This window comes from Oncorhynchus keta, chromosome 14, assembly GCF_023373465.1.
Source record: "Oncorhynchus keta strain PuntledgeMale-10-30-2019 chromosome 14, Oket_V2, whole genome shotgun sequence".
In the NCBI taxonomy this organism is placed as follows: domain Eukaryota; kingdom Metazoa; phylum Chordata; class Actinopteri; order Salmoniformes; family Salmonidae; genus Oncorhynchus; species Oncorhynchus keta.
The window spans coordinates 46582291-46599763 of NC_068434.1; the positions used below are offsets into that span (position 1 = coordinate 46582291).

The 17473-nt window shown below is 42.0% G+C and overlaps 1 protein-coding gene across 1 annotated transcript; it reads right to left on the reverse strand.

Annotated features, from left to right (window-relative positions):
• Positions 1-1550: 1550 nt before the first annotated feature.
• On the reverse strand, positions 1551-17038 carry prodhb (proline dehydrogenase (oxidase) 1b). Its single transcript, XM_035786254.2, has 14 exons — positions 16615-17038; positions 15570-15778; positions 13814-13848; positions 13561-13710; positions 13176-13240; positions 12945-13061; positions 9638-9708; positions 9414-9495; positions 8836-8928; positions 8483-8629; positions 8044-8219; positions 7516-7614; positions 3437-3525; positions 1551-2839 (listed from the first exon to the last, which is right to left on the reverse strand). Exons 1-14 carry the CDS (start codon positions 16921-16923, stop codon positions 2637-2639), a joined length of 1845 nt encoding a protein of 614 aa, XP_035642147.1. The 5' UTR covers positions 16924-17038; the 3' UTR covers positions 1551-2636.
• Positions 17039-17473: the final 435 nt, after the last annotated feature.

Below are 17473 nucleotides of genomic sequence, written 5' to 3' on the forward strand. Positions count from 1 at the left end.
CCATACATTCTTCTTGTCAGCCATTTTGGTTATAAACTCACTTCGTGAAACACATTTTGAATAAACAAAATGAATGACTTTTCACAGATAGCTTAAGTATATTTACAAGAGACAAGGTTGGAGTGTAAGATCTGAAGCCATTCTTGTGATTATTGTGACTTTGCCATTGTAATTGTTTGTAAGCTTGTGTAGTTAAAAATTCATTTAGGATCGTATGCTATCCATTTATTGCTTGTATGCTGTTCTTTGTATGCCATTTTAATATTTGATAAACCAATGATATTTGGCCACTCTTGGCCATGATTACAGACACCTGTGTCTTTTGACACTATATAAATGAGTCATCCTGCAGTGTTTGATTATAGCCTGATGAAGACAGCTTGGCTGTCGAAACGTTGGTAATTACATTTTTGCATCTGAGCTCCTACAGTGTGCGGCTCTCTTTTATTTTGGAGTGTAAAATCCAACACATTTAAAATGTAATTAATTTACATGCCAAATGGACAAATAAATAGCACAGTCAGTATCAGTTATTTGATGTCCAGAATCATATACAATACTGTAATTGCATCCCTGGATATGAACGCAAAAGAAACAAGGCTACCGGAGAACCAACCCTCCAGACCCTTTACACAATTTAGTTACAAAAGACTCTTATTGATTCAAACTAAAGTAGCTCTGTCTATGAGAGCAATATTTAATGCAGTACTACAGAGGCACCGGTGTGTGTAGACAAGTATACATTCTCACCATAGATTTATGTACAGTATACATTTCCCAAAGAATACTATATGATACTATCTTTAAAACATGATGTAGGAAATCTACAGAAATACTCCTCAGAGGGTTTTGTATTCTCAAGAAGCATTATAAAGTAAAAAGGATATTGATGGATATTTTACTGCCACTTAAATCAAGCCTGCAATGTTTTTATTACTGTTGTCCCTCTCCAGGATAAATAGAGCTATAAAAAGCAGCGAGTGACGGGTAGTCTGGGCCAGCCTGACATTTTAGGGAGTCCTGTTAGAGTAGTAAAGATGCCCATATGATATATGCAGCGCTCTGAGGATGCTGAGGACACCAAGAGGAATGCTCATATAGAGAATTAAGAGAGAGGAAGAAAGGGAAGTGGGGGAAAGAGAGAGGAAGAAAGATGGTTGGGGGGGAGATTAAAAGAGCGAGAGGTAATTGATAAGAATAAGACAGAGAACATGACAGAAAGAGAGAGGACTAGAAAGAGAGTAAGCAGCTGTCGTGTCTTTACTATCATTAAAAACTTAGTTTTTATCAAAGATTCCTGTAATTAGTATTACGTGATTAAACTGAATAATCATGTAACTGTAATTAACTAGGAAGTCGGGGCACCAAGGAAAGTAATTCAGATTACAAAGTTACAATTTCCAAATATAACCTTTCAGATATTTTCATATCTGATCAATAGTCTTCTGATTAATGATTTATTTTACCTCACGTCAGTCACCTTCCAAACGTCGTAAATTGTTGGTTATCTGCACGAACCCAGTCTTCACTATGAGTCATCCATATATCAATTGTCTTAAATAATTAATTTATTACTAACTAAGTAATTCACAGAAATGCATAAACAAACAAACATGGTAAATGTGGTTACATGAAATGATAGGAGAATATGCACAAGCCACAATTAAAATGCTAATCCTTTACACATGAACGCTCACTCATTCGGGAACAATTGCAATCAATATATATATTTACGCTCAGTGTGTCGTCTTGATCGCTGGTGAAAAGTTTTTCTTTGTAGAATTGTCCGTTTCTCTCCCTCTCTCTCTGTCTTGGTTAAAGGGGATAGTTCAAAGTGACATTCGTTATAGAATGGATGTTTCGGCAGTTGTCGTTCTTCGCGTTCGATGATACCAAATTCCTAGCTGCAGACTAGTAATTAATATCAAAGACTTGTTCTCATTCTGTCGGTATTGATAGTCTAAGAGTTTAACCACGTGGTATGGTTAAAAGATTCAGCAATGATCTGCAACCTTTGTCCCCCTCCTAATGGAGAAAAACATGGTCTGGTGATAATTTCTCAAAGTTGGGTTTTATTCAGAATGGCAGAAAAGGGCTGTCCCAGGATGTCTGACCCTAACTGGGCTCAGGGGCGGTCCTCTGATTTAGTTCAAATCCAATCCCTTTTTTAGTTTTCCTTCATCAAACAGTCCAAAATCACATTGTAAAATTGTGTAAACAGTATCATACTCACTCATTCATCTTATACAACAATTTGATGTAAACCCTTTATCTGGGGCTATTATATAAACAACGTTATGGTAATGTGGCCACACAGTCTCCCATGAGCTTCCCAAGTTGTGACAAACGGACCAGTACGTAGCTGGATTCTTCACCAATCTTTTACACTTTCTCCGGAGCATGAAATTTGTTCGTACCTCAAGTTCTGTGAGGTGGAAGGATTTACTTTGTCTCCATGACAGACTACTCTCTATAACGGTGTGTCCATGAGGTCTTCTCAGGAATTTACGACCTCTGACCACAGCAGCCTTGTTGAAGGAGGCAAGGGGGGTGGCAGGGAGAGGGGATGGGGTTGCTATACTCAAAGAGGTCAACGTCATGACACAGCACAGACAGACAGCTAGCTAGCTGTAATTTCATAGACCCGGTTCAGGCTGAGGTCTGTAGAATACCTGTCCTGAGGCCAGCCTGCGTTTTAGCTCCTTCCACAGAAGTGCCCTCTCCCTCTGGGAACCCTTCATGAAGCCCCTGTTCTCCTGGGCACGACGGGATAAGTACGGTATCACCTCATTCACCGGCCCGTATGGAACATATTTATAGACCGGGAAACCTGCCTGGCCTGGAGCAGAGAGAGACAGAGGGGGAGAGAATGACATTTATTGGGGCAGCTTTTCAGTACATACCCCAAAAATATTATACTTGGCTAGTGTAATGGAATTAGTGAGTTGGGAATTTATTCAACTAATCGTGCACTTAAATTTTAGACCACACAAAGTTGAACCAGTAGTATCTTCGCTAGGATGGAGCAAAAGCCTTCACATCCTGTGGCTCCCCAGCACCTCAGTTGATCATCCCTGATTTAGTTACAATACAATGTCTATGATTGACAAACTAGTGCTGTGAGCCAACACCAGTCATGGCCAATTTGTCAATAAAGTGTCAGTGCAAGTCCCAGAACTCCATATGTGCACATTGCAGGGTCATGAGGTTCCATGTGTCAACACAAATAACTGACTGCTATTGGGAAATACCAATACAAATCCTATGGAATCTAAACAGGGCCAAAAGGCCATCAAATCAGCAGTGCTCTGTGAGGTCAGAGAGCTCTGTCTGTCCCTGCATCCCAATAATCTGTCCTGTAGGCATGGGAAGAGCAAACTTGGACCATTGTGAAGCTAACCAATCAACAATTAACCAATCAGTCAGTTAGTCTCACCCAATGGGAAGCTGATTTGGTCGCACATGCCCAGCAGCTGTCCAAAGTACACCTTGTTCTCCATGGGAGTCAGGCCCAACTCATTCATCCTGTGTCAACAAGAGGAAAAGGAAAATTATAAGTACAAGTTATATTTGTATGGTATGTGATAGTGACGAAGAGACAGTCTATGAAACTAAGAGATGAGGTACCCGGGCATACAGAGACTTCCTTTGGACACATTTTGTTACTGTATGTGCAAACAACTCTAGCTGCACTAATGGTGAAAGGGACACATTAGCTTTACACACACAGTTGGAGTCATTAAAAATCGTTTTTCAACCACTCCACAAATTTCTTGTTAACAAACTATAGTTTTGGCAAGTTGGTTAGGATATCTACTTTGTGCATAACACAAGTAATTTTTCCAAAAACTGTTTACAGATTATTTCACTGTATCACAATTCCAGTGGGTCAGAAGTTTACATACACTAAATTGACTGTGCCTTTAAACTGCTTGGAAAATTCCATAAAATTATGTCATGGCTTTAGAAGCTTCTGATAGGCTAATTGATATCATTTGAGTCAATTGGAGGTGTACCTGTGGGTGTATTTTTGAAAGGCCTACCTACAAACCCAGTGCCTCTTTGCTTGCCATCATGGTAAAATAAAAATACATCAGCCAAGACCTCCACAAGTCTGGTTCATCCTTGGGAGCAATTTCCAAATGCCTGAAGGTACCACGTTCATCTGTACAAACAATAGTACGCGAGTATAAACACAATGGGAATGCGCAGCTGTCATATCGCTCAGGAAGAAGACGCGTTCTGTCTCCTAGAGATGAACATATTTTGGTGCGAAAAGTGCAATCTCAGAACAGCAAAGGACCTTGTGAAGATGCTGGAGGAAACAGGTACAAAAGTATCTATATCCACAGTAAAACAAGTTCTATAATCGACATAACCTGAAAGGCCGCTCAGCAAGAAAGAAGCCACTGCTCCAAATCCGCCATAAAAATGCCAGACTACGGTTTGCAACTGCACATGGGTAAAGATTGCACGTTTTGGAGAAATGTCCTCTGGTCTGATGAAAGAAAAAATTGAACTGTTTGGCCATAATGACCATTGCTATGTTTGGAGGAAAAAGGAGGAGGCTTGAGTGTATGTAAACTTCTGACCCACTGGGTATGTGATGAAAGAAATAAAAGCTGAAATAAATCTCTCTCAACTATTATTCAGACATTTCACATTCTTAAAATAAAGTGGTGATCCTAACTGACCTAAAACAGGGAATCTTTACTAGGATTAAATATCAGGAATTCTGAAAAACTGAGTTTATTTGGCTAAGGTGTATGTAAACTTCCGACTTCAACTGTACAGTCGTGGCCAAACGTTTTGAGAATGACACAAATATTAATTTCCACAAAGTTTGCTGCTTTGGTGTCTTTAGATATTTTTGTCAGATGTTACTGTGGAATACTCAAGAATAATTACAAGCATTTCATAAGTGTCAAAGGCTTTTATTGACAATTACATGAAGTTGATGCAAAGAGTAAATATTTGCAGTGTTGACCATTCTTTTTCAAGATCTCTGCAATCCGCCCTGGCATGCTGTCAATTAACTTCTGGGTCACTGACTGATGGCAGCCCATTCTTGCATAATCAATGCTTGGAGTTTGTCAAAATTTGTTGCTTTTTGTTTGTCCACCCGCCTCTTGAGGATTGACCACAAGTTCTCAATGGGATTAAGTTCTGGGGAGTTTCCTGGCCATGGACCCAAAATATCGATGATTTGTTCCCACTTAGTTATCACTTTTGCCTTATGGTAAGGTGCTCCATCATGCTGGAAAAGGCGTTGTTCGTCACAAAACTGTTCCTGGATGGTTGGAAGAAGTTGCTCTCGGAGGATGTGTTGGTACCATTCTTTATTCATAGCTGTGTTCTTAGGCAAAATTGTGAGTGAGCCCACTCCCTTGGCTGAGAAGCAACCCCAAGGATGAATGGTCTCTGGATGCTTCACTGTTGGCATGACACAGGACTGATGGTAGCGCTCACCTTGTCTTCTCCGGACAAGCTTTTTTCCAAATGCCCCAAACAATCGGAAAGGGAAAGTGGCTTCTTTGCTGCCCTTCTTGACACCAAGCCATCCTCCAAAAGTCTTTGCCTCACTGTGCATGCAGATGCACTCACACCTGCCTGAAGCCATTTCTGAGCAAGCTCTGTACTGGTGGTGCCCCGATCCCGCAACGGAATCAACTTTAGGAGACGGTCCTGGAGCTTGCTGGACTTTCTTGGGCGCCCTGAAGCCTTCTTCACAACAATTGGAACCGCTCTCCTTGAAGTTTTTGATGATCCGATAAATGGTTGATTTAGGTGCTATCTTACTGGCAGCAATATCCTTGCCTGTGAAGACCTTTTTGTGCAAAGCAAAGATGACGGCACGTGTTTCCTTGCAGGTAACCATGATTGACAGAGGAAGAACAATGATCGCAAGCACCACACTCCTTTTGAAGTTTCCAGTCTGTTATTCAAACTCAATCAGCATTGTAGCGGTATTTATTAGAGAGGGGTAAAGAAAGATTTTGTTCGGGCGCCATGCTGGTATTAACCATGCCGAAAGGAAAATAGTAGAATAGAGAGAGTACCACTACCAGACCCACACACATCAGCAGAAGAGACTGCTTAGAGTGTAGCCTGTTTACCAGATAGCCAGTGGAGAGAAAAGAGAATGCACACCATATAAAACCCACATCACAGCACAGGGGTAACCCCAATAAGAATACCTCATACAATAATACTAATAATGGCAGAGCAATTGAACAGCAACTTCATACAAGAACGAACCCAGTCATCGACAGAGGATTTGCAATAATCTGTATTATCTTCCAGTGGATGAGTGCAGAGGGTATGAATGTGGGGGGTGTTCATAGACACAACAAAGGCCTCAAAAATGTCAACAATCTTCTCTGCCACATGTCATTAGTACACCTGACCTCAATACAGTTCACATAACAATACACAACTTGCAAGCAACCTCCCTTTTAACTAAAATGTCCACCCAAATACTTCTGGCCGGCCAATAATAGTCCAGCTCTAATGAACTTCAATGGGGAGTGCATTTGAAAAATAGAGAGTCTGTTGCGATAGAGGGAAGAGAAAGAGAGAGAAAAACTGTGGTCTTCAGGCATGCCGGTGTACTGTCTGACTGTCCGATGGTTTGTATGTTAAAGCTTCGCAACAATGTTGCTACTAATCCATTCGATCCATAACGGGAGCGGGCCCAAACGAAAACAACCACGACCTAAAGCGATCACACCGATGATTGAGTTAAATACTTGATAAACTACACACGCTGAAAACAAACAAAACTTCTGCAGCCCAGCAGACACAATCAAACTGTCACGCCACCCAAGAGGGAGGGACTTTGCAATTAATTGCAATTAATTGCAATTCATCTGATCACTCTTCATAACATTCTGGAGTATATGCAAATTGCCATCATACAAACTGAGGCAGCAGACTTTGTGAAAATTAATATTTGTCAGGCATATGTGTATAGGTGGCAGGGAAGTCAGGCGCAGGAGAGTCAAACGGAGTGTAAAATGGAGTCTTTTAATAATGTCCTAGTAACATGCTCCATAACACTAAACAGGAAAAGAACATAAACAAAATATGGGTACGAAGACCCGTCGCGCACCTATACAACAAACAACACTACACTGACAATAAACAATCTCTGACAAAGACATGAGGGGAAACAGAGGGTTAAATACACAACAGGTAATGAATGGGATTGAAAACAGGTGTGTGGAAAGAAAAGACTAAATTAATGGAAAATTAAAAATGGAAGCTAGAAGACCGGTGACGTCGAACGCCGAGCACCGCCCGAACAAGGAGAGGCAACGACTTCGGCAGAAGTCGTGACAATATTTGTGTCATTCTCAAACCTTTTGGCCATGAATGTACATAGTATATGCTTTAAACATGAGAAAAACTCTATAGAAATGCAATAACTACGTGTGTCAGAGTTTGAGCAGGAAAACTTGGCAGAGAGCCATCCTCAGTGTGTCTAAGGCCATGCAGTGCAGTAATGAGACTTGCCTCCTGAGGGTGTGCTTCACTGTGTCCTCATTGTGAGAAGCAACCATGACATTGGCATTTCTGTTCAGTACAATCTCATCGAGGATGTAGTCTAGACACCTTAGAGTACAGACATGACAGACATGTTAAGTAAACTACAGGTATCCTAACGGTTAAGAGCGTTGGGACAGTAACTGAAAGGTTGTAGTTTGAATCACTGAGCCGACTAGGTGAGAAATTGGTCGATGTGCCCCTGAGCAAGGCACTTAACCCTAGATGCTCCTGTAAGTCGCTCTGGATAAGAGTGTCTGCTGAATGACTAAAATAAAAAAAATACAAACCAACATGCTCTCTGTGTGAAACGATGTTACTGAAAAATTCCTCATAGTGCTCTACATTTGGTCAAGTCAGAGAATTTACTTTATAGGTCATTCAGCATTTTAACAGGTTCTTAAAAACAATTGCTATTCAATACGAATTGAAGAATGTTTTAAGTACAGTATTTATTTAAGCACAGTGAGTAACTAAATAAGCATATCCATCCCTTACTTGTGGTACATCATGTTAGTGGTCTCATAGTCAGGGTTGATGGGGTCCTCGTATCCGATCTCCTCCGCTCTGCTCCTCTCCTGGTACATATAAGCCCCACGCACCAGCTTGGCCCCAAAAAACCATCCCTCACGCCTCGACAACTCAACATCCATGGTCACCATATCATAGGCCTCCTACAATGGTAGAGAAAGCGAGAGGAAGGAAGTAAAGGAGGGATATTAGGGACACCGGTCATCTGTATGATAATGGCGTATAAGCTGTTTATGATCAAACCTTCAAATGATGTGTTTCAGAGAGCTGCTGGTAAGACATGACTACATGCATGTGCATAGAAACTCAGTGACAGGGTCTCTAGTAGCCTCAGCTCCCAGGCTTCAACTTCCTTGTGATGTGACAAACAAGACTTGGAAGGATGGCAACGTCATGGGTCCCTAACCTTGAGGTAGCACTGGTAGGTGTTGAAGATGACAGGTTTCCCTCTATTGTAGATCCTCTGCATCTCCACAGTCAGTGTGCTGATGGCGGGCTGGAAGTAGGTCTGCTCTGCATCCACCATCAGACGAACACTGTGCTCCTCTGCATGCTGCAACACAGACAGCCAGAACAGGTGAGTTCCACTTCAATCCACACATGAGCTCAGAGCTTTTCTCAATAAATCAAGGAAACTGAACCGGTAGCTAATTATGAGATGATAAGACGACCTGGCGTGATGTAACGTGACATAGCATAACATGGCTGAAGATAACATAAGCATGGTTTCATATAGCATTTTGACCTCCCTGTGTTTACATTGGCAAGTACGTCCAGCCTCTGGAGCATCCTCTTCATCTGTTTCTCCTCCTCCTCTGTGAACTTATTGAGCAGGGGCTCCAGCTGACCAGTCTGGACAAACAAAGAAAGGAGAGCCTAAAATACCTTACCTGAGGCTCAATGAATAACACTGTCTGAGCTAACACTGGAGACAGCCCACACACACAAAGACCTGAGGGCCTTTACCTTCAACAGACTGGCTTTGTCTTAAGCTAAGATAAGTAAGTATTAACACACGGCCTCAAGCCTTCTCACACCGCTGAAGTGTGTGGTTATTCCTTGGAATTGCACAGCTGTCATGTGTTAATGCTTACATAGGGAATGACGTGCCAATTCAAACCATGTCAGGCCCAGTGTGTCACAAGAGGTGTAACTCTTTTCAAACATTCTTTCACCATTCTGGGATCAACTCTAAACTGAATGGTCAATCTTCCCAACGTATTTACTCAGACAATTGACAGGGTTTGGAGGTGTTTACAGAACCACTTGAGTTTGAAACCAAGCGGTATCTTCTATCTTCTAGAGCACGTTTGTTGCCATTGCCGTGCCTTGCTTACCTCTAAATTTGGGACAACCAGCAGATCTGATATCTTTATTCTGTCGTCGATCAGGCTGTTCCAGTCCAGCCTGTCAATGGTTCTGAAGGGGCGCAGAGAGAGACCGCTTTTAGTAAGTCAAATATAGTTGTTGTAAGGGGCTTTTTCAACAAAGTATGCAAGGGCAATTGTTCTACTGCTCTATGGCACAATACAGTTTCTCGAACGAGAGGTATTATTTTTACCCTGATCCTTGTTTCTCTCCAGTGAACCAGCCATGGAAGTCACCTGTGGCCCCCAGCGTGGTCATAAACTCCTGTATGGACAAATAGGCATTTTTGACCGTATATATATAGTACGACATTGTTATCTCAATGGATGAAATAGGTCAAACAAGGGGTGATCACCTATACACAAGTCATTGTAAACCCTAAAGAACAGCAACTGTGTTCTCAGGGTTGGGTAGGTTACTTTCGAAATGTAATCCGTTACGGTTACTAGTTACCTTCCAAAAATTGTCATCAGAATCGTAACTTTTGGATTACCCAAACTCAGTAACACAATCTGTTTATACGTTCACTTACTTTTAGCTTGCTTTCCGCTTAAGAGGCATTAGAGGAAGACAAAAATGAATATGACCAATTGAATGACATTTATTGCAGACTAAATACATTTGAGAGTTTACATAGCTGGCCATAAATGGATGTTGCATTTTACTTTATGGGTTGGTTATGTAGGGTTCTTCTAACCCACTGCTTTCTACGACAGATAATGATACAAGTAGGCCATATATTTACATTAAAAAACAAAGTCTGTCAGATGTCATGTCGTTCCAATTAATTAATAACCCTTGATCTTCAAGACTTGGAAATATAGATTAGTCAAAATGTTTTACCTGAACTTAACCCAAACACTAAGGACTTAATAACCTACTCTGTTGTTTATGTCTTGTTGTCATGGAGGACATTGCTTCAAGTTGAAAAAGAAATGTTGCGCTCATGTAAAGGCATGCTTTGAGCACTACTGAAAAGTGCAATTCGCATGTGACAAATGAAAACCATATGCTGCATTTGGTATAGGCCAATTGCTTAGATTTTTGTTGGTGACACTTTGATATGCCCATAATTTGCAGCTGTTTGGGATAATTCTATCAAAAGTGTGCAAGTTTGAGCATGTGTCTGTTTTCTTTATCAGCATGAATTAGATTGAGCAATAAAAGCCCCACTTAAATTAAACTCGTTTTTGACAGTATTGAACACAATACCACAGGGAGTTTAGAAAGGAGAAACTCCCTCAAACGTTTATTCAATAGGCTGGGAACCGCACTAAAGCTGTTTCAAGAGCACATTTTTCACTGACTGTCCACTGGTCACAAAAACAGTGATTGATAAGCAGCTTAACCTTCTTAAATTCTACCATTATTGGGTTAAAATACACATATATATTGGTGAACTGCGATCCCCAACAACCACAATCTGTAAGGCGCACAGATACACACACACACACACACACACACACACACACACACACACACACACACACACACACACACACACACACGGTAACATACACACTATACACACATACACATGGATTTTGTGTTTTAGATATGTGATAGTAGAGTAGTGGCCTGAGGGCACACACTTAATGTGTTGTGAAATCTGTTGTGAAATATAATGGTGTGTTTTAAATGATAAAACAATTGCCTTAAGTTTGCTAGACCCCAGGAAGAGTAGATGCTGCCTTGGCAGCAGCCAATGGGGATCTGTAATAAATACAAATACAAATAGGTAAATGAGAGAGCAGCAGTGTGATTCACATCAATGTGCTATGTAGATATAAATAATAAGTGATATCCACCACTGCTGTTGTCCAAGCGTTTATTCAAGTTTGATCATCTTTTGATGCCGACAGCAGTCGCACCATTGGAAGACATAGCTTGGACTGTAGCCTACAAAACCTATTCCTATTTTCCTGCGATCCATAAAACGCGTTTGGTGTGTCATCATAGTGTCACACCCTAATCTGTTTCATCTGTCCTTGTGCTTGTCTCCACCCCCTTCAAGTTGTCGACCATCTTCCCCATTATCCCTTGGGTATTTTTACCTGTGTTTTCTGTCTGTCTGCACTAGTTCATCTTGTTTGCCAAGTCAACCAGCGTTTTTTTCTCTCAGCTCGTTTTTCCCCAGTCTCTCTTTTTCTCGTCCTCCTGGTTTTGACCCTTGCCTGTCTTGACTCTGAGCCTGCCTAACCACTCTGCCTGCCCCTGACCTCGAGCCTGCCTAACCACTCTGCCTGCCCCTGACCGCGAACCTGCCTGCTGCCCTGTACTATTTTGGACTCCACCCTGGCTATAAACTCTTTCCTGTCCCTGACCTGCCTTTTGTCTATCCCTTGAACTATAATAAATATCAGAGCTCAAACCATCTGCCTCCTGTGTCTGCATCTGGGTCTCGCCTTGTATCGTTATAAATAGTGGTCTCTGACTTGTAGCCAGACTCGCTCACGCCGAACAAATTTAAACTTGCGCCTTTTTTCAATTCTGATTTGAATGTCATTGTCAAGTACTCCCTCTCCGGCCTCTAGGTCATCAGGCTGCTGATAATCCCGCACACCTGTCACCATCGTCAAGCGCGTCATGCCTTCATGACACTTACCTGGACCCCATCACCTCCTTGATTATCTTCCCTATATCTGTCACTCCCCTTGGTTCTTTCCTCAGGTGTTATTAACTCTGTTCTTGTGTTTCGGCGTACTGCCTTATGTTAGTGTTGTGTTCTTGGTTTTGTTGTTTTATTAAAATGTTTCACCTGCACCTGCTTTCGACTCACCGCCCCATCATTACAGAATAACACCTCACCTAAGGGAAGCAATCAGGGAGTGTTTTTTGTGTGCTAGTGTAAATTACATCGGGTCCGGGAGCCGCTACAGGCTCTCATGCCTCAGCCAGATGGCCAGGCTCCCCTGCCTCAGCCGGTCTGACAGGTTCTCGCACCCCAGCAGTCTCGACAGGTTCCCGTGCCTCTGCCGACGTGACAGGTTCCCGCGCTTCAGCAGGGATAACCGGTCAGCTCCTGATCCCCGGGTTCGTCCCCTTTGTCAGCGTCTTGCGGCTGGATCCGCGCGTCAGGGAGGGGGTACTGTCACGTAATACCCCTCTCCGTCCTCTAGGTCATCAGGCTGCTGATTATCCTGCACATCTGTCGCTATCGTCGAGAGCACCAGCGCCTCATGACACTCACCTGGACTCTATCACCTCCTTGATTATCTTCCCTATATCTGTCCCTCCCCTTGGTTCTTTCCTCAGGTGTTATTAACGGTTTCATGTCGGTGCGTTGTTTGTGTTCCGTGTTTATTTTTTGGTTTATTTATTAAAACACTTGCTTCACGACTTTCAGCGCACTCGTTACAGTCATTGAGAAAACGTTCTTTCTGAATTGAAAAGTAATCCTATAAGTAGTCATCTAGTTTTTCAAAAATATCTGTAAGCTGATTACAATATTTTTGCTGGTAACGGAACTGTTACTCCCCAACCATGTGTGTTCTGTGTACCTGTAGTGGCTGCAGCTCTAGCCTCTGCTCCAGAGCCTCCATGCCATCTCTCCCCTGCTGTGCCGCTAGGAAGCTGAAGAAACGCTTCCATTTCACCAGCACCTCCGAGAACTGGAGCTATAGAGGTAGAGAGCAAAATACAAGCATTATAGCACTTTACCAGAGAGTCAACTATCAGCTAAGTGTGTGTTACACATTGATATTGAATGAGGTGAGTTCCCCCTTAACTACCAGGAACTGAGGTCGTCCCAGTGCAGTCATCTTGATGGCAGAGAAGCCATCCACTGAGCTCCCACCTGGATGAAGGTTGATAGGTCACACATGCTCAGTGTAAGCCAAACTAATATCAATCAAAAACAGCAATATATAAATTCATGGGAATAGGAAGCTAATGCATTTTGCATAATGTTGTCTAAACAGTAAGGTTACATAGAGGGATATTTTTGCTGAGTACTAATTACGGTCTTGAGATTATGAGTGTCCTTTAGTCAGTGTTATGATGCCAAGGAACTACAAATTGGTACATGGTAATTACTATTATTACTATTAGTCACTGAATGAAAAAATCCATCCCAACCACCCAGCCTTTTCGTATTGTTTATATCCACAGGTGTACCAGATGCTTTGATACACTTTAGGAAGGTCTCCATGTGTTGGTCACACTTGGCCTCATCAGAGTAGAAGTATGTCCTGGCGGGGGTCACTCCCCCTCGACGGTCCCCAAACTGTTGGTGAGCCTTATAGTGCTTTTCTCTGTGGTCCATGCCTGCAGGGGGAAGCAAACACATCAGCATTCCTCCCTATTGCAACCAGTTGCATCATATAGTTTGGGCTCAAATGAGAGCAAAAAAACACAAGGACGGACTTACTCATGCCTTCTTTCTCTGTAGCAGACACACATGAGCTGACAATGAGAAAAGAGAGGAGAATTTATTAATTTGTTATGGACACAAAGTTTAGTATTATAGTCTTATGGACACAAAGTATATTAAGATATCTCTCTGTACACACACAGACACACACACATTCAATTCCTTGGTGACCACACATCGAGCCCCGTTCCACTTCTAGAAATAAACACCATTCTATGAACCATATTGCCCTTGAGGCACAAGTCAGTGTATATAGCACACATCTACCCACAGGTGGCCCCAGATTGACTGAAGCTGAGCTGTCTCCCTGCCAATGTTTTGACCTTCCTGAAAGGGCACTCAGACACACTACACCATCACAGATCACAGGACACAAGGGCTGACGTCACAGGACACTATATTGGGTATTTTGGTGGTTATTGGTGCTAGGTTTGGTGGGTTTTTGGATGTCACTGTCAGTGCGCTTAAACAGAAGGAGGTTGAATGGTATGATGGCATGTCTGGACTGTAAGTGCCAGACGTTTTACATGCTTGGGATGGAACTGTAAATGTCTGAGTGATCGTTTGGTTGTTGGTTTGCATAATTTGTGTGTACATGTATGGGCCTGTGAAGCCTCTATACTTTTCTATTTTATTCTCCTGGAAGGCCAAGCGTTCCTGTTGTTTGTGTCCTACTCTAGCTGATCAGTGCGATTCTCTTTGGAGGGTCATAGAAGTGCATCAAAGTAGACTAGCTACCTTTCCCTAGCGTATGCCTTGCAGGTCTGTTTTATTTACCAACAGAGAGGCCTGACTGAGATTTTGATGGCCATGTCTTTTGATGGCAGACAAAGTAAAGACAAAGGAGAAAATTAAGCAGAGCAATGAAGTGACTGTATGTGTATTGAGAGAGAGAGAGAGAGAGAGAGAGAGAGAGAGAGAGAGAGAGAGAGAGAGAGAGTCCTTTGGCAGCATGTTCCTCTCTCTCTCTCAATTCAATTTCAATTTAAGCGGCTTTATTTATCTCTCTCACTGGACTAAATGCCGACCAAATGTCTTATTTATTTATTTATAAGTATATAACCTCAAAGATAAAGTTGTCCTTCAAAGAGATGTCAGGAAACTAAGCAAAGAAGAAAAACAAATGTTCTTAGCATAACTATCTCACAGTGTGAGTACATTGTGCCATTATCTCACACATCAAAACTACAGCTCTCCTCAGAGAGAACGGTTGTGTAAGTTTTTCCTGGCCTGTCATACAGGCTTATATCAGAGCTGGGATCAACTCATGTGACAGAATTCCTGAAGAGTGAGTTCCGAGAGGCCAGACAATCCACCGAGGAGGGCCTTGACCAAACCGACCAATGGGGTCTGGACAGACTAGTGTTTACATCCTAAGAGGGATATCAAATTATAGCATGTCCCTGGCTTCAAACGAGGGGAAAATCATATATGTGGTCATTCACTCTGGTTAGATTTGGATGCCTTTGATTTTATACAAAATAAGGAAATTATATTAGTTTGGGGAACTAAATCTGTATGTGTGAAAAATAGAACTTTTTTTGCTTAAAACAATGCTTGTGTGCTTTCAGAAGTGAGTAACACAGAACTGCAGTACTTTCTATATTCCCTAATCCTTATCGAATACCTTACTGATGACAGGAAATGCATTCATCACATTCATCACCACTCATATTCCTTCTGATTAAGTTGTGGAACAGCATTTTATATAGGTTAGAAACATCATGTTGAGGGTAATAAGCAATTTACTTACTCCATCTCTTTAGTCACTGCATCCTCTTGTGTGAGGTCCTCCTCTACACTGTAGTCCAGGACAGAGCCCACTCCGAAGGTCCTGTTCTTTTGAATCAGAGACTTGATGGACTTGTGGTCCTCTCCCGCCACAAACTGGCCATAGAATGTCATCTTCATAAACTGCTCAAATGCCTTCTTCCCCAGTAGGAACTTACTGATATCCATCAGCTAAGAAAAAAAGGGAAATGCATTTTAGAGCTCGTTTCAAGCTGTAGCGCTGAGGATCTGCGGTATAGTGCGATTTAAATGCAGTCCCCGCAAACAAGAAAACATTTCCTTTCAATTTCGTTCACGCCATTTACTTGTGTGGCCAATAATTGTGTGGTAATAATGGCAATAAAGCCTTTATAAATGATTATGTAACATTGTTATAGCATTTTCCATGAACACCGTCTTTTTTCAGTTTTTTGGACATTTCACTGAGGTGAGAACCTCATGATGACAGTAAACAGTGGGAGGAGGGCCGGGCAAGTCAGGCACAGTTATGTTCTATAAGACGGAGTAATTCCACACTCTAAATAGACCGCTTGGTGGTAACGTTATCTAGGGATACAGGCACACAGCATACTAGGCAGACGACAGATTTACTGGAAGAGAGGTAATAGATTCCTCGCTGCCTGCACCTGTATGCACACCCTTTAGGCGAACTGAATGTTAAACAAACGTTGTTTATGTTTTCTTATACCGCATCAAATAAGAGTTCCCTCACTGGAGAAATAATTCCAATTGTATTCTGTTTCTTATATATTCTATAAAATGCAGATTGCCCTGCCTTTAGAAAGTCATTTGGGCCTTCTGTGTTGTCTTCTATTATAAGTCGGGATCCTTCTAAAGGACAGGCAGATCAGCAAGTGAAACCACCACAGCAGGACGTAGAGGTGACACATGATCACATGCAGTAAAGTTTCTCTAATACAGTTTGTGTGTCTCGCCGACTTGAGCTTCTCAGCAACAAAACAAATACAAGCTTAATGCAGATTCAGCACACAGATATTATACCATACCTCCTTGTTCTTATCAACCAAAAGGTCATAGGAGCACAGTTTGAAAACCACCAAACTTCTGAGCAGTTCTAAATTGTCTTTACTCTTGTATGCTTCCTGTGTCAGCTCAAAGTCAATAGAGATCTTTGGAGAGGAGGAAGCATTTCTGCTTTTCCTTGAAGAGTAGGACTCTCTGTTGGTGACATCATGGTCTGCCTGAGTTGAGGCGACGGTGGACTGTGCTCTTCGGTTAGAAAGAGTATTCAGTCTTCTGACGTTTATATCCACGCCTGCCCGAGTAAGGGCTGGTACAGTTTTGACATAAGACATGAGTTTTGAGGTGCTGCGTTGGTCTCAGCGGAACTAACTAGGCAGGTGAGCGCAGCATCGATTGTGGGCTGTTTAAAATTAGTTTCGCATTTATCTGCCACACGTATTCGTATCTACTCCGTTCATGCATATTTATAGTAGTTTAATTCTGAAGTACCGGTTGGTGGGAAAAACCCTGACGCATGCATATTGATTTTGACGTAATAGGTTAATTTCGACACGTCTTTATTTGGCCAAGACTTTAAGGTGGATTTGGGCGCGCAAGACTATCAATCTGTCCCCTGTCATGAAATGTTGTGTAATAGTGTTTTTTTTGTGTTGGCCTAATGTTGCACCTTCAATATCAGGAAAAAATAGTACTACTATTGTATTGAAAAACTATGGCCATATACTAATAACCCACAGTCCTCTCTGTGGTTATTTTGCCAGTTCATTTAATGAAACAGACGGGGGAGCCATTGCTGTGCAAAAGTATAGCCTAATGGTATTCTTTCTGTCAAATTCCCATACAATGAAGTTGGCATAAAATATCAAATTGGGGCTATTGATT